General features: G+C 45.3%; 1 protein-coding gene across 2 annotated transcripts in view; it reads right to left on the bottom strand.

The window, feature by feature from the left end:
- Positions 1-10493: 10493 nt before the first annotated feature.
- Positions 10494-23365, bottom strand: part of UBALD2 (UBA like domain containing 2) — a 29718-nt gene continuing 16846 nt past the window's right edge. For both annotated transcript variants that reach the window (XM_035104539.3, XM_088661591.1), the window contains one exon: positions 10494-12410. In XM_035104539.3, coding sequence (XP_034960430.1) covers positions 12090-12410 — 321 coding nt within the window. In that variant the 3' untranslated portion in view covers positions 10494-12089. The remainder of the gene's footprint in view (positions 12411-23365) is intronic.

Raw genomic sequence — 23365 nt, 5'->3', positions numbered from 1 at the left:
AGTTTCCCAGTGGTGCGACAATATCAAGAGCAGAGCTTCTGGGTGGGGAGCAAGAACTTGCTGCAAATTCACTTTAAACCAGGCATCCCCAAACTTCAGCCCTCCAGATGTTTTGGACTACAATTCCCATCCTCTCCAACCACTGGTCCTGTTAGCTAGGGATCATGGGAGTTGTAGGCCAAAACATCTGGAGGGCTGCAGTTTGGGGGTGCCTGCTTTAAACCATAGTTTGTTTCAAAACTTAGGTTTAATGTGACGTAAGAACCAGGGCCAATGCATGTAACCCTGCTTCTACAGTAGGAAAAAACAACAACTTGGGGTGGTATTCATCCAAGCTTTACTCACAGCAATCACACTGAAATTAGAGATCATGACTAAGTTAGGCCCATTAATTTCAATGGGTCTAATGAATAAAACAGTTGACCACCACCCTTTATGTCACGCACATAAAGAGGAAGAAAGCGGTTAGTACTGGAGATGACACAGGGCCTCCCATAAATGGGGCCGTGATTCTTAACCACATTCTACAGAGCAGTCCCTTGTGCTTGCTCAGATTCATGTGTTAGTTGCAAGTCCCATCCATTATGTATCCCAGTTTGCTACAGTAATAGCTGGTGTGCCTGAAATTTTACAAGTGGGAATCCAGAACAGAATACCAGGCGACTGGATTATTGCACAATTTACATGCCAACTGCCAGAATGCTAAGACATTTAAGGAGCAAAAAGCTTTGCTGCTGCCATTGCATGAAACTGGAGGTGGTGTGTGTGTGTGTGTGTGCGTGTGTGTGTGTGTGTGTCCGACTATGGCAAGTTTTGACTAATGCAAAGTACACAGCGGAACATAGGAAGAGGCCTTATATCAGTTTAGACCCATGGTTCATCTAGCTCAGTACTCAGATAATCTGCCTGTTCAGATTTAAGGTGCTACTGAAGGAATTTTTTTGTTCAGATTTCAGTTAATCAAAGGAAAGATGTACACTTGATTCACTGATAACTCGCAGCTGAATGTATATGGATTTCATTGCCCGGCATCGTGTTTGAGGAGAATCAGGCTCTGTAGTGTTTAGTTTCAAATGCCTCATTCAACACCTGCAAGATGCCAAGTTTCAAACTTGCACGTGTGAACCAATACTAATGAGAGATATTTGATTGGAGGGTCAAGGGGGTGGGCAGGGAGAAGAAGCAACAATTGTAGCTTAGAGCCTAATGAGTAGTTCCCATAAATGTAGACAGAGGGGAACAACCATTGTTTAGAGCTTTGGGCATTCTAAACCTTCAGAGTCACACTGTGCAAAATACACAGGACCAGTGGTCAGGGATGATGGGAATTGTAGCCCAAAACATCTGGGGGGCCGAAGTTTGGGGATGCCTGATTTAGAAGAACCGGCACCTATCTAACATAGGAATGGGGAACTTGTTGGGGCCATGTTAACCGGGGCTGATGGGAGTTGGAGTCCAGCAACATCTGGAGAGCCACAGGTTGCCCTTACAACTGCGAAGAAAACAACAAAACAGGCAGGAAGACTGAATCCTTTTGCAATGCTCAGGGAGGGTAAGATTCTGTGCACAGCATAGTCTTTTTGTCCATGTTCGTAACTAGAAGCAGCAGGCAAACTAACGCAAAACAGGCATGTACAGTCAAAGCATTAATGATACTGGTAGCAGCAAACTTAAAAAGCACAGTAAACGTGCCTGACAAGACTGTCTGTTTAGTCCAACGTTTTGTTTCTAGTAGTTAGATGCCCCTGGGGAGTTCACAAACAGGGCATGGAATCTTCCTCTTTTGCTTTCCCCCTAGTATACTGCCTCTGGTCAGAGTTTTCATTTACCGGTAGTTACCATGGCTGATTCTTATGGGTTCCTTCCTGCATTTGTCTAATCCCCAGCTTTTAAAAGCCACTTCATGGAGGTTTGTTCCTCCTGGAGCTTCACTAGAGCATCTTTCTGCAGAAAGGAAACACTATACAGTACATCGATAAGACATTTTTGATGTAATTAGGGATGGGTGTGGATTTTTTAAAATGCTCTTTTTTAATCAGCATTGTTACTGACTTTAAATCTCTGATAGAGGATAAGATATACACTCGAAGCACTGAACCCTTTTGCCTGGTGCAAGGAAGCGAATTCATGCGATTTCCAGGAATCTGCCACGTGTTGCAAGAAGAGAAGAGTAGACACAACCCGGTGGGGAGGCTTACGCAAGAGGGCAACTCTCACTCATAAAAGGCCACAGACAGCAGCACCTGCCAAGCAACTCTCAAGCAGGGATGACACTAGATCCCTAAGCTACCCCAGCCAACTAGGACTGGGTTTCTGAGGTCCTTTGGTGACAAGGGTCAACGGTGTCACTAGCTCCATCACTTAAGTCACTGGTTGCTTCACCCTTCTCCAACTTCCCATTGGTTGACATTCTGCAAGGCTATTTTCGGATTTGTTCCCAAAGCACAGCCAAGACACTGGCTTGTTATTGTTCAGCTTCTCTCTCTGCCTTTGTGCAAGAGTTATAGTAAGTGTGACACAGCCAAGGTTTTTTAACAGCATTACAGCATTCAAGGCAGCTTCAGTTACTACTGGGAGAAAAACAGCAAGCTTTTCTCCAAACCACAAAGCTATCAAGCTAATTGCGACTACGGCCAGGCATTCTGGGGGGAAACCCCCGATAGCCTACTTCTGAAGCAACCCTTTCACAGTTGTGGCATGCAAAAAAACCCACACAAATTGGTGGTCTGTCCCAGTCCCAGACGATGAAAGCAACAATCGAAACACATGTGTGCTTTGTAGCACTTTAGAAGTAGAAACACTTCTCTTATTTTCTCAGAATCCCCTATATAAGAATCTTGAAAAAGGTGAGTCAATAGCACCACCATCCTTGCACAACAAGGCACCTACTGAGGTCGGGTCAGATAGATTTGAGTAGAGAACTTCCTGGCTCGCTGCTCAGTTGCTTAACCGCTACATGGCACCACCTCTTAGCTTTGGACTACGTTTCTCTGTGCCCGAACAGTGCTCCTCCTACAGCATGAGTCAACAAATCTAAAAGTCTAGAAGCACTTTTTTGGTGTGTTGCAAGATCTAGATGCCAACAACTTTTACTTCAAATTAACATACAGAATCAATCCTGATTAGGGCACCCAAAGCACTATGTCTGCACACTTTATCCCTGCCAGTCTATAACGTCAGCCAGGTCAAGCTGCATAACGTGCCTGATCCTTATCTGTATTGACAATGCCTGCGACTGTGGCGCCATCAGCAAACTTAATTAAAAACCCTCCTACTGCCATTACCCAGGTTACTACCCAAAGTATTTCCTAACATGGGTCCCATGACTAACCCTTGAGGAATGCCACTTGGTACTTATCTCTAGCATGGAAGTGCTTTGTTCTCGCCACGAATTCCTTACCCACTGCATGATACCAGCACAAAACATTAAGTTAAAGGGGGATAATATGAGCTTTCTGTCCCTTATCGTATCAATGGTTTGCTGAACTAGAGAGACATAGGTTTTATTTGACCAACTACTGATGTTCGCATTGCTGAACCCGAATTTTGATTTACTGAAATCCAGAGAATGTGGTTGGGTCCACATTTCCCTAATTAAGGAAAATCAGCAGCAATTTTAAAAATATATCAGATTAGGGTGCACCGATCCATTCTACATTGCGTTACCTACCAAAAGCATTCTAACACTCACATAAAATCTACTCCATCACCTTTAGAATTCTTGCTTTTACAGTTTGGTCCGGGCCTTGTTTCCCTCTGAAATTAAACTAACAGGTCTGCGGTTACCTAGGCAACTTATTCCCTCTTGTTACATATAGGCAATATATATAACCATCAAGCGGCAGCCACCAGGTTCCGTGTCAATCTTCTATTTTACAACACCAGCTCCTTTGACACTCTCAGTGGTAGATCAGTGTAGGAGTTCACATATATTGAACATAAACTTAACCGGAAATAAGTCTCATTAAAAGCAATGTGACTTATAACAGCCCAATACTTCTGAAGAGGCATGGTTTAAGAGTTTCAAGGTGTGCTTCCAACAAACGGAGCAAATCTTTCTCTATGATCATTACTGTGACTAATAAGAGTATTCCCTGTATATTTATACTACACTGTACCTGATCTCTCTCTCGCACACAGCAACTGAAGCACACGTGTAGTAGCAGCAGTAAGTTGACGCAGCAAATCCTATACGTCAATAGCGAACTCATTCTCTTAAGTGTGGCTCCTTCGGAAGCTAGAAAGGACTCCATCCATGCCTAGTAGGAAAGAACTCTCCTGACAGGTTTGCAAAAGTATGAAAAACAAGGGTTAGGAAAAACCTAAAAGGAGAACCCCAGAACAAACCAATGAAGACTTTAGCATGTTGAAATGAAGCGAAGCGTCCCGGAAAAGGGAATGGCCGGCTTGTATTATGGGGCAGGAGCATTTCACACTGCAATATTTCATTGTAGGCCCCGTGTTTTCTATATTTCTTATGTTTACAAAGCTTCAAGTGTAGCTACACCGTTTGTAATGCCCCTATTAAAAATTTTAAAAATACATAACTCTAGTTGCCCACATTTTTGCAACCTAAGACTCGATTGAAGCTGTTCTCCCACTCCCACCCCAGAGTTAAACAAAAGCAGTCTGATGAACGGCAAAGGCCAGAAGACTTCCCAAAACAGAAGAGCAGACTCCATTCCCCTCCTGAAACAATTTCCCCCACAGCTGCCAAGTTGCTCATTTGCTGCTTTCAGGAAACAGTTAAGTAGTGCATCAGCAGCAGCTGCCTGGAGTTTAACCTCTTTTATATGTAATGCTCCACTATAATTTCTCAGCTGAACGTGGACACAGTGTGAGTCAGCCTGACTAAAGCACAGGAGGGAGAGGACTTCTTTGAAGAAATGAGACCATCAGTGGCCAAAGCATTCTGATCTATTGGCAGAACTACTGCATGAGTGTCAATGCCCCTAAGGCAACAGCTGTCACACCCATATTATGCACACACAATATCTAAGCCACTCTTTTATAAATTTACTTTTGACTCAATTCATTCTAATAGCAATTTTGGGTCTTTGCAACATTCAAGCCTTTGGGTCAATGATACTGACAATGAGGACTACACACACGACCATTTAAAGTAAGAGAAATGATGCTATGGTTTCCCCTGTAGCCTAAAGCCAGATTCCAGATTTTATATGCCACGCTAGGCATGTGGCACACACAGCAGCTTCGCTACAAGCCAGACTTCGAACATGCTTTTTAAAAAACAACAGTAGTGATGAAAACCGAAAAACAGAGGAAGAAATCCTCATGTGTTATACCAAATTTCTCTCTGCCAAAGCTCACATCACTTGAAGCACACAGACAGCAGATGCTGCAAAGACATTTTCAGAAGCCAGCCAGGCTGTAACTTTCAGCTCCCCTCGCCTCCCATTTCAAGCTCGGGTTGTTGGTGGGAACTCATCACAGGCAATAGTAGAAAAAGACATCTCTCAGAAACTTCCGATTGGTTCAAAATGCAGCAGCCAGATTACTGGCTGGGGTTCCATTTAGAATTTATGCAACCCCTTTTTCAAACAGTTGCACTGGCTGACAGTTCTTTTCCGGGCCCAGCTCAGGGTGTTTTCACACATTTGTGTTTAAAAAGCCTTCAACAACTTAGGCTCCAAATATCTGAAAGACCCTCTCCATCCCTTCCTGACCTTCTCTTGACAGTTCCACTTGCCTCCAAAAGCGCAGGGATTTTTGGGCTGAGAAAGGGCTCTCTCTGTGCCAACCCTTAGATGTAAAACTCCCTGATCACATAGGTGTGTCTTGCATCTTCATTGTATAGCTTTCCCCATATGCTGAAGACACACCTCTCCCCTGCCCCAACTTTGGCAGCTAGAGTATTTTGTTTTATGGGGTCCACCTCTTTTGCTGACTTTACACTGTTACGTTTCATTTGAAATGGATAGATTGTGGAAGGTTGAACAAGAGGGTGAAAGGTTGTTTTCTGCTGCTCCAGAGAAGCGGACACGGAGCAATGGATTCAAGCTACAAGAAAGAAGATTCCACCTAAACATTAGGAAGAACTTCCTGACAGTAAGAGCTGTTCGACAGTGGAATTTGCTGCCAAGGAGTGTGGTGGAGTCTCCTTCTTTGGAGGTCTTTAAGCGGAGGCTTGACAGCCATCTGTCAGGAACGCTTTGATGGTGTTTCCTGCTTGGCAGGGGGTTGGACTGGATGGCCCTTGTGGTGTCTTCCAACTCTATGATTCTATGGATGTGTTTGATTTTTTCTTAGTTGTAGAGTTCATTGCTGTGAAGTCAGTATGTAAGAAATTGTATGAACAAACCCTGAGAATGATGAGCTGCAGAACTCTGCACCTACTCCCACAATTTTCATTGCTTGTGGAAAATGCAATGCCATCGGCATAAGTCCAGTAGCAACATTAAATTTGAGGCGGAGCTAGGGGGCTTGAAAACAAACACACACAAAGCAAGTTCTTTAGAATCCAGCCCATCCAGTGTACTTCAAAGAAGCCCAAAATAACACCAGCTTGGTGCTTGTGGACGCAGGGAGTCAAAAGAATTGTAGCTTAACTATGCTGCATATGAAAAAGTAAGGATCTAATTTCTCAAAGAGGGGTTCTTGGAGAAGGTATTCAAGAGCATCAAGAGCCATTTCCACACAAGGGCTAAAACCAGAGAGGGAGATTGTAATTCTCCATGGCAACAAGGACATGAGAAGTGGCACCTCTAGAAGTTTTTTTAAACAGAGAAGCAACCCAGAGGCATTTAGGAAGTCGGATACAGCAGCACATGGGCAAGCTTGGGGAAGGGGGAGGGGAGAAGACAGTGTGGGGCCAGGTGCACTACCTCTACCCCCTGAATCTCATCACCTGCTACAAATTGGGAGAGGACAGCATCATGCAGAAACCTGAAAAAGTAGGGACAGAAGTAGCATGCTCAACCCCCAACAAAAGCCTGGATAATATGTTAAGCCTATAGCCTCTTCAGTGGCAGAGCTTCATGCTCCAGCACGGGGGGGGGGGCAAAGAGCAGACGGGGGCAGATCTGGTGCACGTCCCAGGGGCATTTTGCGCCGCCTGCGTGGGCGTGGTGCCCAGTGCGGGCAGGGGGGGCAGCCACGATGGCCCCCCACCGGAATTGCACTGCAGGGGGTGGTGCGCTCCCCCCCCCCCCGCACTCCTCTTCCTCCTGCTAGTGAGCCTCTTAAAGGTATGCATAATTCAGGAGTCTTCTACCCAGAATTTTACTTCCTTTCTATGTATGCTGTTATCTGTTTTGATAGTCTACATGTTGGGGGGGGGGGGTTAGAATTCTAGGCTGCTTCTGCCATGCCCTCATGCTATTAGAAACAAAGCTCAGCTATTACCGACTGTAACAGAATGGTGTATTTTACTCACTAAAGAGTATTTTTGTTTACCTAATACTGAGATGAAAAGATGGAACAAACAGTCTCCAATCTTGGTAAGGATGGTTGACTCAACTCAGCCTATAGGCTTTGTCCCTCAAATGTGTAAGGCTGGTTGCGAACACAGTACTACCACTCTTTACAAATATATGCAAAGCAGGTCCTGCCCAACAATGTATATTTGGGTTGACGGTGGGGCTTCTGGGTCAGAAAAAGTTGAGGACTACTGGTTTGGAATGAGCTCAGCGGCTGCTAATATACCTGATCAGGTACGTGAGGGGCACAGGTGCTGCTGCACTGAATATAAGGAACCTTCCAGTAGCACCTTAGAGGCCAACTAAGTTTGTCTGAAGAGGTGTGCATGCACACGTAAGCTCATACCTATGACAAACTTAGTTGGTCTCTAAGGTGCTACTGGAAGGATTTTTTATTTTTATTTTGACTGCGTCAGACCAACACAGCTACCTACCTGTAATGAATATAAGGAAGATTTTTTTTAAATGGTCCATTGGTAGATCACTAGAATGACAGACATTATTTGGCTGAATAGAAGGCAGTCGTGCAAGAGGGCCTAAAATGAATTCACCAACACCAATGTGGTCCAATAGTGCAAAGCTGGCCTAAAGAACAGTGGCAGTAGCACACCTCTGCCTGCAGGAAAATCTTTAGCAATGAAGTGTTGCTGACAGCCCCACTTTTGTTCTTACACCAAGTTGACAAAAGGGAGGGGGGAAAGATTTGAGCAAGTGTTAAAATTCACACTTATAAAGTACACTTATTAACAAAGCCAATAGTGTGAAGGAAGGGCTTACAGCAGACTTTAATCTGGGCTGTAGAAGAAAAGATGGGACTGAGAAGCAAAATGGATCTCCTTCACCAAGTTCTTCTCATTGCAAACAAGGTCTCCCAGACTTCTTTTTTTATGACAGCAGGCTTTCCCTCTCTCTTCAGAAATATCCATAGCAGTGCTCTTTTGGGTTACACTATCCCAACTGAAAGCAATAATGGTAGTGACAAGATTCCACAATGTAGAGATGAACCCCCGACTCATATTTAATAATTATCCCTCAGGTGATGTTAAACTCTACTTTCCTTGCCCATAATTTTCCACCCACCTTCCATTATATATTGAGCTGCTGAAGACACCCCCCATAGTAAAAACAAACAAATGCACATTCAAATATCCACCACAATTTGGACTTAAATCCACACCTTTATATACATGCGCATACCTACCTCTGTGTGCCCGAGAGACAAGACAGTTTCACACTGCTTGCATGAAACTGGAACTGAGGGATCTTGTGTTTTTCTGGGTGTTGGCCTGGCCCTAATCCTGGTAGGAAATGGGTTCAATATCCAGATCTTGCATTCAAATCAATGTGTGGCCCCTCTGTTCACTTCTCCATGTAGTGAGGGGAAGGATGGCAGAGAGGAAGTGTGTAACACCAGCTTTTAGTGACACAACAGTGTGTGTGTGTGTGTGTGTGTGTGTGTTTGCACACACACACACACACACACACAATGGAAAAAGATGCCTCAACACCCACTTCAATGTGTTTTTGTTCTGGCCAGAGCCTACTCAAAAACTTCTATTTTTTTTTTAAAAAACCCACTTCTTCCAAAGCAATAATGCCGACAACCGAGATAAACTTGAATGCAGCCGGATATACTGTAGAGGCTCCACACAGAAGTCAAAGCAGCCAAATGTTCACTACAATGCAATTAAGTTGAGAACACATGAGTACTCTTCTTCAGGGGGTCTGGGGAAGAGGCGGAACTGACGTGAGGAGGTGGTGTGGGAACAAGGCTGCAAAGGCTGCATTCACACTGCTGTTTATTCCGTTTTCCTGACATCTCCCTAAATGTTATTTTGCACATTATATTTAAGCTTTCGCACAACGCAAAAGCTACCTCGGGAAAACGAATGGAATGGAATATCGTTCAAGTTTAGCACTCATTTTCATGTTATTTGACTCCAGCAGAAACTGTTTGTGGCCCTCTCAACCTGGAAAATCACGGGACCTTTAGTGTGGCATTCCCCCGTTTTCACGCCGCAGCTGCTCACATGATGAGCTGCGAGGTGGCATACCAGCAGGCACTGCACTTCCTGCCCATTTTGAGGCTCATGCCCTCCTTTTTTTTGCCTGGTGATGTCAAGGGATGGCGTGTTGACATCTGTGCGAATGACATTTCCCGCACCGCGTTGGTGCAGAGGTAGAGATGTGGTGGAACAGGCTTATGCAGCGTGAAAGGAAAGTTAGGAAAACCGGGCAGAAGCACTAGCCTTATAATAAATGAATGCAATACGCCCACCATCCGAATGCAACCCAAGTCTGCCCCCTGCCCCATCATCTCCCTCTGCAAATTAGAGGGCAGCAGCCTGAAAGGGAGGGCCTGCTCCTAAACATGTAGGTTTCCCATGTGATGTAAATCCCGGTTTTCCAGGGGTCTACACTGCATGGGGGAGTATACATGAGTAGAAGCTGGCTCCCCCAATTCACAAAGTCGGACCCTCCAACCCAGGCACCCCCAAACTGCGGCCCTCCAGATGTTTTGGCCTACAACTCCCATGGTCCCTAGCTAAGAGGACCAGTGGTCAGGGATGATGGGAATTGTAGTCCAAAACATCTGGAGGGCCAAAGTTTGGGGGTGCCTGCTCCAACCTCTGGAAAGAGAAATGGGGATGGGAGTACAGCTAGCACTCTCTTTCCTCATCTGGCACTGAAGTGTGTATGTGTGCTTTTTTCCTTTAACCTGCATTACGAAGCAATTCCAAATGAATGCTAATATTAACACCGACGACCTAGTTTCGATTTTGCTTTTCACATAAGCCAACGAGTGACGTGCAAGAGGGACAGCACGGAAGAGGAGAGTAGGTTTCTAGATAAAGGAGGGGAGGGGGGAGGGGGGAGGAAGAGGAGAGCAAGCTGTGTGCCTTTGCAATGTCGCGTATGTAAAGAGGGAGCATTGGTTTTTGGTTTCCGTTCAGTTCTAACGTCTATCATTCATACCCAGCAGATTTCTTTGAACTAAAAAAGAAGAGGTGTAAGGCAACAGGGTGGGGGACAAAGAGACAAGTGCCACTCTGGTTAAAAAAGTGATTTTTTATTTTTAAATTAATATAAAACCTTCAACCTGTTTAAGCAAGATTCTGATTTTAAAACCTAAAAAACAAAACAAAAAACAAAAAGAGCCTCAGCATCTCCCCTTGCCACCGGATGTCAGGGAGCACTCTCTTGAGTCCTCCTTCGTATTATCCACCTTCTGGGGAGGTTGACGTTTGTGTTTTTATACACCTTTAAGAACTTCAGCAACTTCCCTTCCAGCTTATCCTCCCAAATGCTTAAACTTTGTCCTTTTAAAAAGGGAAACAGCTTGAGAGCTGAAGGGGAAAACCATTCCCCCCAAAAAACCAAGAAGGGGGCGGGTGGGGGTGGGAGAGCAAGAAAGAGTCTGTGGTAAGGTACCAAAAAACAAAACCCCAACCCATTTCTAGTTTCTCCTACTTGGAGCACACCTGCTGCAGCCGTTGAAGAAAAGGGGTTTCAATAGGCCAAAGTTGGGGCGATGGAGAAAGGGTTTAAACCCAAATGACAGCACGGACTCAAGCCCACGAAACCCCATAAATTTGCCAACCCATGTATAGGCAAGAAGAAGAAGAGCTGGCTGATTTTGCCAGACTGCACGTCTCGGCACCTCTAAAAAAATGGCAAGATTTGCCTCCTTGAATATACAAAATCTTGAGTAGGACTCAACATGGTCTCAAAGATTACAGCCCCGATAACGTGACATGTTGCACAATTTCATTTTTTCTTTTCTTTTCAGGCTCCTTCTGTGGCCTACAGGAGAGCCCTGTGGAGCAGAGCCCGCCATGGAAAATTACCTCCCCAACTATTCACGCTCAGTCACAACATGGGGCAGGGGGTGGAAGCTCAATTCCTTTAGGAGGTGACACCCCACCCAGCCCAGGAGGCTCTCTGAACCGCACGGGCACACAGACAGCCACAGAACCTGAGGCCTGTGCTTTCCCTTCAAGCAAGGAGGGTTTCTCCTTCAAGGCCCCTCAACCATCTCAGCTGCTACAGGCAACTCCCGACAACCAGGAGCCAAAGGAAAAATCAAGAGGAAGGGCAACAAAATTGGGAAAGGGTGGAAAGGAGAGGCAACTTTCTGAGCTCTCCCGGCCACCCCCAATCACATACATACGCGCGCGCAGGGAGACACCTTGACACCCCCCCTGACCCCCCCGGGATCCAACACATCCACCCTTCTTTTTTCCAGGCAGCTTTCGCAGAATGCTACCTGGATCTTTGCAATTCCGTTGCTTTCATTCGTGATGTATATACATTAGATATATTTATATATTTATATATTATAGTTATATAATTTTTTTTTCTTTTAAAAAAGAGAAAAAGATCAGTTATTAACTCTCCTGAAGAGTGGATAAGGGAAGAGAAGGTAGGTGGGTGCAGGGGAAAGGACCATCGGGGTTTGGGCTGATGACGACATCTCATCAGTTTTTTCTTTAAAAAAAAAACCACTATAAAATATTCCAGTGCGATCTTCAGGGGGGAAAAAATACCCCCACCCCATTTCCCTGTGCCCCCTCGGATTTGCCACACCCTCTTTACCACCCCCACCACCCAATCAACTTCTTTCCCCCCCCATTCCAAAAACATTAAGTCTTATCTCTGGCCATCCATTGCCGCCATGGCTTTCTGCTGGGGGGGCCCTTGCTGAGACACAGGAGGCCACATGGGCTGCTGGTGATGGAGGTGGTGGTGGAGGTTGTGACTGGTGGGTGACGAAGGAGGGATCCAGGCAGGCTGGTGGTTTGGAGGTGAAGAAGCCCAGTAGGGGCTGAAGCTACCCGGAGGAGAGCAAGCCATGGATGTGATAGGGCTGTTGCTGCTCTGAAGGTTCTCTGAAGTCCGCAGCTTGGAAAACATGGCAAGGGCGTCTGGGAAGTTGGGAGGCGTGGCTGGAGTATTGCTGGGTGTGCACATCTGGAGGGCAGAGAAAGAGAGAAACAGGGTTATAATTGCGGCTCCCTTCACCTGGTCCGTGCAAGGATTCACCTAATGACTTCCCAAGTCTAAAAAAGAAAATAGAAGGATATCCAGCTCCCACGTGCAACACAAGGAACCAGCCCCAACAATAACACATGGCATCCTCTGCTTCCCCCAACTAAGCAGCACAATGTTTAAGAGTTTAGGTCGTTTCCAAAGCATGTGCCACACCCTTGAGCTCCCTCCTTAAAAATTAACTACCCTGCTCTGCTAAATATTGGCAGAGAGGGGTACCATATTCACAGCTAAAACCATTGGCTGGATCAGCATTTTCACCAGACTGACTGAATGCACCAAGTGGAAGGTCTGAGAGGAAGGGGAACTCCATTTTCCACATGGATTAATCAACTGGATGTGCAGCGGATCAATAGGAGCTTGGTGTAAACTATTTTGAGCTCATGGGAGAATGAAATAGAATACAACAAAATGTATACATAAAACCAACTGATTTTTAAGAAAGGGTTTACAGCTGGTTAAACAGATTCGATGACCTTGACTATTCAACCTGTAGACTGGCCTGGGTCCCACTCAATGCTACATTGCCCCTACACCCAAACCTGCCGGCAAGCTTCTCTCTCTCAGTGAAACGACGTGTCAATAAAAATTATTGGTGAAGGAGAATGGGGCAAAAGGGGCAGACTGTTGCTTGGGGTGAGCTCCTCCTACCCAGAAGTGGACAAAGTGGACAACCTTTTGCTGACAGTAGTTACAAAATGTTGCTGGAGGAAACCAAAGGCAGGAACTGTTGTCAAGATTCTGGCCAAATCTGACTCCAGAGGGTGCCCTGCTTTAGGTTGGGGTGGGGGAGAGAAAGGGGTAAAGTGATGAGGAGGCGGGGAGAGGATGCAAGCTTCACAGAAGCTTCCCTCACCACTGGATAGCTGGCTTGGAGTGATGGGAGTTGTAGCTCCAACAACTGGGAACCCAACGTTGAATAACACTGGTTTAGCCCATCCTCCAAGTTTTCCAGCCCCCAACCAACTTTTTCTGCCCTTCCCTCCAAAGATAACTCTGATTTTGGCAACAATGGCACAAAGGAAACTCCAAGTAGACTCAGCACTGGGGGTGGGGGCAGAGAGATCTGTGTGTGTGGCCTAAAAATGTTCGCTCCAAAATCTTTCACAACAGTATCTAGTTGCTGATCAAGGTATTAAAAAATTCCTGCACAATAATAGTAGGAAACAAAGTGATTTCCCTTTTCACAAACCTGCAGGAAGCAGACTTTGGGCTGGCACCAACCTGTGGGCTAGTAGTTGGAAAACACACATAACCCCCTTTTTGGTCTTTGGTGACAATATAAAACCGAAGCAGGAGGGTTTAAAGGACCAGACCATGTATAATCCAGGATGCTACACGCCAGGAAAATACGGTAGCTGGTCCTACAATTCAGAGAAATGGATACAAAATCTAAAAGCTTCTAAACACTGGTACACACTGACCAAAGAAAGGCAGGATGTGTAACTGATGCCTGTTTGTCATGTAGTTTGCAAAGTTATGTTTCATTTTGCTTACACAAAGACAGAGGATGGATTGCACAATCCCAAAACGTACAAAAAGCTTTCTATGTTATGCCGTCAAAATGAAGCAGGTGAACAAAGAGAACTGAGTGTGTTTTGCATAATTCCAGCACATTTCAGAATGGGGAACCTTTTTAGTTCAATGAGCATTGGCAATGAGCAATGTTGCCTCACCCAGACAAATGCATTTCCCACTGTGCAGGACTGCCTCTTTCGGAGTCTTGACACCTGATGTTTGGACCTGCATCATTAATCAAGCGCCAACCTCAATCTTCTGGGGCACTCTTAGACTCAGGGCTGCCCCTTTATCTCAGCAGCATCTCACAAACCACACCCACACAATTCCTTATTAAACATCTTCTCCCTCCTAAAGCCTGAGAAGGAAGCACGGCATCTTGAGAGTTGAGAACCTGGCAGAAATTAGCTGCACCAATAGAGGCCAAGTTGCAGAACGTGCCATCTATGATGAAACAATGCATATTAATTGCCCCAAGCACTTTGTCTGTCTATACCTTTTGTCTGGCTCCGTCACCATGTAAATCGACGTGCTCCCAAATGCTCTCTGAAGCGGTTCCCTCATCTGCAAGAGGACCTCTTTTACCAGATCAAACACGGCCAGGTACGCAAATTGCACTTTAAGAAAGCATCTGTGCCAGCCTCAATCTTCTGCAGCCATTCAACTTCCTATGGGTCCACCCTGCAGTCAAATTCTACTCATGACATGCTCTGGAGTGCTCCAACAATCCATGCTGGCCTGGTCTGGCACTCCACTTAAATGGGGGCAAGGGACTGCGTTTGGGAAGCCCATCCACAGAAAGGCACCCAAGAAAACGCACACATAAAAGAAACTAGTTACACTTTAACTGACCTTTTCCTCACACATGGCTCGGCATTTAAAGCAGGGGTGGCTAACCCTTTTCTGGCCAGAGGGTCGTGTTCACCCTTGGCCAACCTTCTGGGAGCTGCATGACAGTGGTGAGCATGGCCAGTACACACAGGGACACAGAAAGGTGCTTATACAGAGCCAGGCCATCTACCTCAGTGCTGTCTGTAGTGACAGGCAGCAGCTCTCCAGGGTTTCAGACTGGCTGTCTCTCACAGACCACCTGGAGGTGCCAGGAGCCCAATCTCTCACAAGCAAGGCAGATGGTCTGCCACTGAGCATCTTCCCCACATGTGCCACACATGCCCATAAAAGAGACAATCATGTGCAGCCTTCCCTCCCAAACTAATCTATGCAGATCAGCTGGGGGAAAGGGGTTATCATCATCTCTCTGCATGCCAAAGGGTTGATCAGATTACTGGGGAAGGGGTGATTTGCATTCCAATAGGGGAGGTGGGCTCTGCATCCCAGCACTGTCTCTACTTTCTTTTAATTTTGCCAGAGCCAAAATCAATAGAGACTTTGAGGGGTGGGCAGAAAAAAATTGCTGGGGGGGGGGGCAAAACTAGAGTTGCCATTTCGTCACCTCATTATAAAGAGTAGGGACTTTCCTGCCTTTCCAAATGTTATCTATAGGTAAATCAGATTCAATTTGCATTAATACCTGACCATTCCCCAGCTAATTACCCTACAATAAATACACAGACACACTGCAAAATTTGTATTTGCAAATGAAAGAGTTGAGCACATTAACAGGTAGACTAGACAATATCCCCATGTTATGGAACCGCAAGTTTCCATCTGTGTTAATGCTTGAAAACAGAAGCCGGGGGATCTATGCTTTTTTCTGGCTCAGACATTTCCAAATGAGAGCACGTGATGAATATTTCCCGTCCCGGTTGCCCATGCATCAGGAAGTTTCAGCCAAAATGCCCCCATCTCAAATATTAGGTACTTGATCTTAGACAGCTTTAAGAGAGGGAATTTTGGGGGCGGGGGTTCCTCGTTCTTCAGGTAATCAAAATTGGGTGGTTTCAAATTGCTTGAGGAAAAAATTTGTTCATTCTAGCACAGTCTGGGCCCCGCCCTGCAAATAAGTATACTCCTTTTTTTCGGGTCAAAGCTATATTCAAAGTCGTCTGAAAAGAGGTGCAGCTACCTCAAGCACCAAGCACTCTGTCCATCCTACACACCTACATGTAATGTAAAGCCCTGAAGTACTCTCCGCATTTGCATACAACTTTCCCTTGGGGTGGAATTCGAACACGCCACCTTTCCGCTCAACCTACTGGCATGTTTGTTTTGACGACTGAGCTCCTTTTTATTATGTGTACGCAGACTCTCCTGCCTTCCATTTCCCCAGTTCTAAGACTCTGTTTTGTATCTATCACAAGGTGCCCTTTTTAAAAAAGGAAGGAAGAACGAAGATAAAACACCAAAAGCTAATCAATTTGTCTAGGCTAGCTCAGACACCAGGTTAACAAAAACAAGACTTTCTTTTTGTGCAGTCAACTGCGTAAAGGTGCAACTGAAGGGTTGAGTGAGAACAGCAGCAATTTAGCTAGCGCACTACAGTAACTTTACTCTAAAATAAGACAAGTTTAAAAGGTTTGCTAGACATCTAGCAACCACGTATATCCAGTGGGGCATAGGCTGCGGGTATGTTCATGTTCCTCTCCCTTGTGTGCCACAGTTGATCTCCCAAACCTCCCCCTCATAAAAAGGAGCCTGGAAGATTGCCTATATTAACGTATACCTTGCATCACCTATCTGCACAGTGAGGTGCCCAAATCATGTATGTAAATAAGCCGGGCTGACAGTATTTCCCAATCAATCAAGATGTCAGCCAGCCCTAACACCCTGATGCCAAATGCATTATGTGGAACTAATTGAAACAATGGGATTTGGCTGCCAAGTAAGTAAGAGTGTCTCAACCTACATAATTTATTCAAATTTACTTTTTTACACAACTGCTTGCATGTAGGGAAAAACCCATGAACGTCATCAGACATGTGCCTAATTTTGCCTTGCATCCAAGTGATGAGGATTAAGATTCCCACTGCATGGAAACGTGACAAAAGAAGACACACAGCAGCCTACTTACTGTTTTACCTTCAAGGAAGTGATATCTCTGTAGGAAACTCAAGCCAAGCAGCCCTTACCAGAGGCAACTTAGGAACAACATGTTGAAAGAAATAAATCCCACAGATTTATGGTGCTCACTTGCATCTCGAATATTTAAAACATCAGAAGCAATGGTATTTCTTAACTACAGGTGTACACACACCCCTTTCCTCCAAAGAGCTCAACGGGCAGCATACGTTGTTCCACCCACCCTTTATTTTCACAACAACCCTGTGAGGTAGGCGAGACAGAGATGATGACTGGGCCAAAGGTCACCATTGAGCTTAATGGCCAAGTGAGGCTTTGAACCTGCATGTCCCCAGTCGCAATCCAACAGCTTAACCAGTGTGCCACACCAGCTCTCTTGTTACCCTGACATATGTTGCTTCTTTATTTAGCAAATTTATAAACCACTTGCTCAAAAAGTACTCTGAACGGTGTACAGGTTCACATATACACGGCAAAAAAAAAAAAGCACCACAGAAAAGTACACAGCTACCACCAGTCTTCATCCAACTCCTGGACTGGAAGATTAGAACCACACTAGAAATATGCCTTAAACAGATGAACACAACTAGTTTCTTCTATTTTGCAGCCTATGTAACACCAAGCATAGCTTTTTCTTTGATGGCCTTACAGTCTAGAATTACTCTCAAATGAGAAAAATTAATCATTATTCAAAAGTTGCTAAGTGAAACCTGCCACAAAGTTTTGAAGTGTGGAGTGGCTCCTATTTATGATTCTAGCCTGCCACCCATTTTCAACTCTGGTTTTCCCTCTCTCCCACCTGTGTTGAACCAAAAGTGAACTTCTTCTGAAAGCTTTGGTGGACGCCATCTTGGTAGTCAAGATTTACCCCACAACTAATTGGTAGTTGTTGTAGCAATGAGCTTTGATATACGTGAATTGGCTTGCTTTGATGTTACCCTTATCTGTGGGGCTTGGGGTGCTGGGCTCTGAGCCCAGAAAAGGGGAGCTATCTGAAAGGTGTGGGTATTTGCCACCTATGCCCTTGTCTGGCCAGGTGGAGTGATGGGAAGTCCTGGCCAAAGTGACATATGCTGCAATTTTCTTAGGCAATGTTTATAGTAAGTGTAATATAATTCCAGGGCAGGGAAACTGAGTTGATGTAGTTCAGTGCATCAAGAAGTTAGTCAGAATAACCCACCTCAGGCAATGAGGTCAAATACATAAAGCCAAGATCCAGTTGGCCTACAGTCATTATCCATGCCCACCTTAGGCGATGTTGTGAAGATGCCTCACACCATATAAACACTGGCCTATAGGGCTGCTTTGTTATATTGTGCGTGTTTTTTTAAAAGCAAGCTTCTAGTCCTCGTAAGTAGAAGCAAAACATCCGCAAGCGTCATGTGCTAAAGGTTCAAACAGCAGGGGCAGTCAAGGGGCCTTCCTTGCCCCTACCTGCTTCCCACACCTTCCTTTTGAGGCCTGTTCCCTTCCACCATTTCAATCCTTAAAAATATTGTGAATTCTGAGGGGAGAAAACCCACCCAATTGGAGTCAAAATGGTCTAACAATGCAATGTCAAAATCAAGCCTGAAGTTTTGTCCAGCTCTGAAGCCTGTGCAAAATACTAGCTAGACCCCACGCACTTTTGACCTCTGGCCCTGAGCAAACTACTTCTGAGGGAATGTGGCCCTCAGAATGTGGCCCTCACCTGGGAGTGGAGGTTCCCAGCCCCTTTAATCCTGCAGTCTCCTCACTTGTTCATTTTCAATTCTTTTTTATTTTTTAAAAAACCCCACCCATATCTGCATTAATTCTGAGGAGATCCAGAACATTTTTGGCATGAAGCATTGTTGTGGCATGTTGCTTTGCTTTGTTTCTCCAACGCCAACAGAATAGGTGTCATGTGAGTCCAATAAGTCACTGTAAAAACACACACACACACAAAACTACCAGAGCCTTGCTTTATTGGAAGGTGTGTTCTGGGGGTCATGTTTACTAGAGGGCAAGTTTCCTGTGTCACAAACAAGCCGAATCAAAAGAACTATAGTCCACAACATATATGGCAAAAACATTGCCAGCGAACACCATTGTCCTGAGGAGAAATGAACATTTCCCTCCAAGTAGCGCGTGCCAGATTAAACAATCCCAGAATAGACCAAAGGGGTGGGGGAAGAGAGAGAGAGAGAGAGAGAGAGAGAGAGAGAGAGAGAGAGAGAGAGAGAGAAACCCCACATCAGATTTAGTCTATTTAGACTCGGTGAACATGGCTGCCCTCTCTAAAAGGCAGGGCCCCATGTTAGCAGCCTCACAGTGATCAGCAGCGTTACCACAACAAACAGAGAAGCTACAAAACTAGCAAGGAGGGGGCTTCTTGCTATCTCACCGAAGAACTCTGCTCGGGTTACAAGAGACCTCCAATTCCCCACCCTCCACACACCTGCAGGGACATCCATGCTAGGGTCATATAACGCAACTTGGTGAAATCCAATACCAACCTAAAATCCAATGGATCTTTCAAAAGGAGAAAAATAGGTGTGAAAAATAACTTAAAATTGACAACACCTCTTATAATATAACAAGGGCAGGGGGGCTACATGTGTACACACACAGAGAGAGATGTGTTTTTTCCTATAACTCAATGTATAAGTAGTTTTTAAGATTAGGAATAATAGGGAGCTGCCTGGCACTGTCAATCTATTGGTCCATGTAGCTCAGTTCCTAAACCAGTGTTTCTCAAACTTGAGTCCCCCAGCTGCTGTTGGACTACAGCTCCCATTATCACTGACCACTGGTCTTGCTCACTAGGGATGATGGGAACTGTAGTCCAACAACAAGTCAACCCAAGCTTGAGAAACACTGTCCTAGATATTGCTGAACTACAACTCCCAAGCTGCTTGGTCAGGGATTATGAGAATTGTAGCCCAGAAACATCTAGAGCAGGAATCCCCAAACTGCGGCCCTCCAGATGTTTTGGCCTACAACTCCCATGATCCCTAGCTAACAGGAACAATGGTCAGGGAAGATGGGAATTGTAGTCCAAAACATCTGAAGTTTGGGGATGTCTGATCTAGAGCACTAGTCTACAATGCTGACAGTAGCTCTCTAGGGTTGAAGACAAGAGTCTTCCAACCCATTTTGAGATGACAGGGATTGGACTGGAGACCTTTTACATGCAAACCACACGCTCTGCATTGAAGCTAAAGCCCTTCCCTGTGTTTTGGATTGGAACAATAAAATACACAGTCATGTCAAGTAATATTCTTTGCTGATAGTGAATGATGGGCAATTTTTATATAGGGGTTGTGTTTTTTTAATTAAAAAAATGGGGACACAAATGGAAAGATCAGGGTTAATTTGCAATCCAGAGCAAACACACAGAACAGCCATTCACAAACAAAGGTAGTTCCTGGTCTCTAGGCGAACCAGTTCAAAGATGAGCATATGCATAAGCGCCGCATCCAGCTAAATCAGTGTGCGTGGGGAACAATTTCTGCGAAGGCCATAATGGATTGTCTGTGAACACCCCGCCAAATCAGCTCAGGGGATTCCCCCGGAGCAAATTTGAGGTGGTGTACCCAAGGAGGAGCAGTTCCACTGTGCTTGAGCAAGTTGTTCCATGCACACAATTTTTAAAATTGGATTCAGTCCAAAGACTCAAAATCCAGGAGAGGCCTGCTGGCCCTAGGAACAACTCAGGACACTGTGAGACCTGCAAAATTCAAGTACTGTAGAGAAATAAAATCTAAAGAACACATACGCATCTTCAGAAGAAGCAAGTGGCCAGAGAGTGTAACTTACTTTACTTTTTTGAATGATTTGCAGCAGCAAAGAGATTGTTCCATTCACGCAACAAATCAAAAGCTACGTGGGCTATGAAAAATGTGGACAGGCCCAAGCACAAAGGTCTTTTTACACCTCAGTCTCAGTTCTACTATGTCTACTTTATAAATGGCAAATTGCCTGTGGCAAGCAAACTTGAGGAAGATGACGTGGGTGGAGCTACGGCAGAATATAACCTCCATTATAGTAACTCGATGTTAAAAGGGTGGAATTTGCAACCAGGGTGAAAAAAAACCAAGGAACAGGTTCAACTATAACAATGTAGATTTATCCCTATCAGCAAGAGCCAGGCTGCTTTTCCTTCTCATCTACAGACTAATTTAGCTAGCAGCTCGTGACACCCTAGAAACCTCTGGAGAGGTCCAACACAAAAGAGTTCAGCAGAAAAGCCTCTCCATCCTCAGTTTTTTGTAATCATTCTAATTTTAGCATCTTAACACACACACACACACACACACACACACACACACACAAAACCCTTCTCAGGTCTCCCCCCCCGCCCCATTCGTCACCCCAAATGCCTGCTGTCAACACCCATTTTGCAGCTGAAGGTGGGGGGAAACTTAAAATGGTGAGGGCCAGCCCACAGAAGGAAGAATTAGATCACTGTGTTCGGTGTGTACAAAAAAAGAAAGGGGGGAAAAAAGCCTGCCGAACTTCAGAAAGGAAGAGGAGAACATGACTAACAGAAAAATGGGTGTGTGTTATGAAACAGCTGCCTGGGAAAAAGTGTGCAGCAGCCCAAAAAAAGGAGTGGGGAGGAGGAGAGAGAAACAGCAGCAGGGAAGGGTTCCTTTACCAATGGCCCAGTTTTAAAGGAGCAACAGGCCATTACTCCTCAAAAGCTTAAGGTATAGAAATACTACTAAGCAGAGACTTGACAGTCATATGTCAGGAATGCTTTGATGGTGTTTCCTGCTTGGCAGGGGGGTTGGGCTGGATGGCCCTTGTGATTCTATACTGGACCACACAGCCTAGGCACCCCTTTGTAAATGAAGGTTATTCAACGGAACAGTAACACCCAAACATACTGCCCATAAAATCCACCCTCCCTCTTGTTGCTTTTGTTATTAGATGCAGCAGAGGGACGGTGTTACCTATACTAGCTGCAGCAGTCTCTTCCTCTCACCACCAAGCAGCACAGCCTGGCAGGAGCAAGCCCGGAACAGGCAGAAAGCAGGACCTATATAATTATAAACAGGGTTCAGCAGAGTCAGGAAATCATTGCATAATGCTCCCTTATACATGACTCAACCTTCCTGCCTGTCAAATTAAACAAAAAACAAAAAAACTCAACAACAACAAAATCCTAACAGAAGCTCTGCAAACTAAGGATTGGCAAGCGGAAGCACAGAAGGTAACCTTGACCTTCCTGGCATAAAACAAGCCCAGCTTGCCACGTGGGGCAAACACTCTTTTGCAATCCCAAGCAATTCAACCTTAACGCTCAATGCAGCCTAATAAGGAGGGGAATAGACATTTCTGAGCTTCGTATGCTGATTTATAGAAAACTATACTCTCTCGGCTACCACAAAAATCTCATCCTTAGCCTTGCACTGGAAGCCCCATGTTTCATATGGCCACAATTTAGTGTGGGGTGGTTGTGCGTGTATGTTTTTAAAACAGAGAAGGCATTCACATGTGCCACAACAGCAGCATTAATTCCAACTGATTCGCTGCAAGTCAGAATCACACTTTCCGCTGCTGTGTGTGTGGGAAAACGGCACCATTTGTGCCTGCAGCAAGCTGTGAAAAATTAATATAATTAAAACAGTTAAGCTGTCAGAGATCTTTTTTATTAAAGGCAAAGTCAAAGCAGTGGTGTGAACTGACCCCAAATGGCATCATTGAACACATCCATTGGCAAAGTAAGCAGTCTGGGTCATGGTCTATTTAGGGGTGAAGGCGTCAGTTAAACAGGGTGCCCACTCCCAGGATAAAGCAAAATGGTTTGCTGTAAGCAATACTCTGACAGCCAAATCAACAGTGTTGCTAAACGGAAACCCACCAACAGCCACAGCTGGACTGCTGTGAGAAGGAAGTCTTAGGAAAAAGCCGATTCATGCGCTGGGCACATGACTGTGAGTTTGTCACTTGTGTACTTTGTGCCTCCTGGTGAACTCCTTTAATGTTTGAAGATTCATGTCTATAAACACGTGGGGGCAAACCATCCCTTTGTGACACAAGTTCATCAAGCACCTTCAAAGACATGCATTTACCTTTCAAACACTCTAGCAACTACAGTCGTACCTCAGGTTACGACCACCTCGGTTTGCGAACAGTTCGGGTTACGAACTGCGCAAACCCGGAAGTGTTTTCGCCCCGCGCGCGTGCGCAGAAGTGGCGCGCGCGCGATCTGCGCATGCGCAAAATGGCGGCGCCCATCGCGTTCGGGTTACGAACTGCGATCCGGAACAGATTGCGTTCGTAACCCGAGGTATTACTGTACTCAAGTGTACCTGAGAGGCAAATTTGTCTGCTGTGTAGGAGAAATGTGAACTTTCCATGCTGAGAAAACACACAGGCACAGCGGTGTTTTCACTGTCAAGCTACATTCA

Source organism: Zootoca vivipara, chromosome 2 (genome assembly GCF_965207765.1).
Source record: "Zootoca vivipara chromosome 2, rZooViv2.hap1.1, whole genome shotgun sequence".
NCBI classification, from domain to species: domain Eukaryota; kingdom Metazoa; phylum Chordata; class Lepidosauria; order Squamata; family Lacertidae; genus Zootoca; species Zootoca vivipara.
Note: the sequence above shows the minus strand (reverse complement) of the source record. Positions and strands in the feature narration are given on the sequence as shown.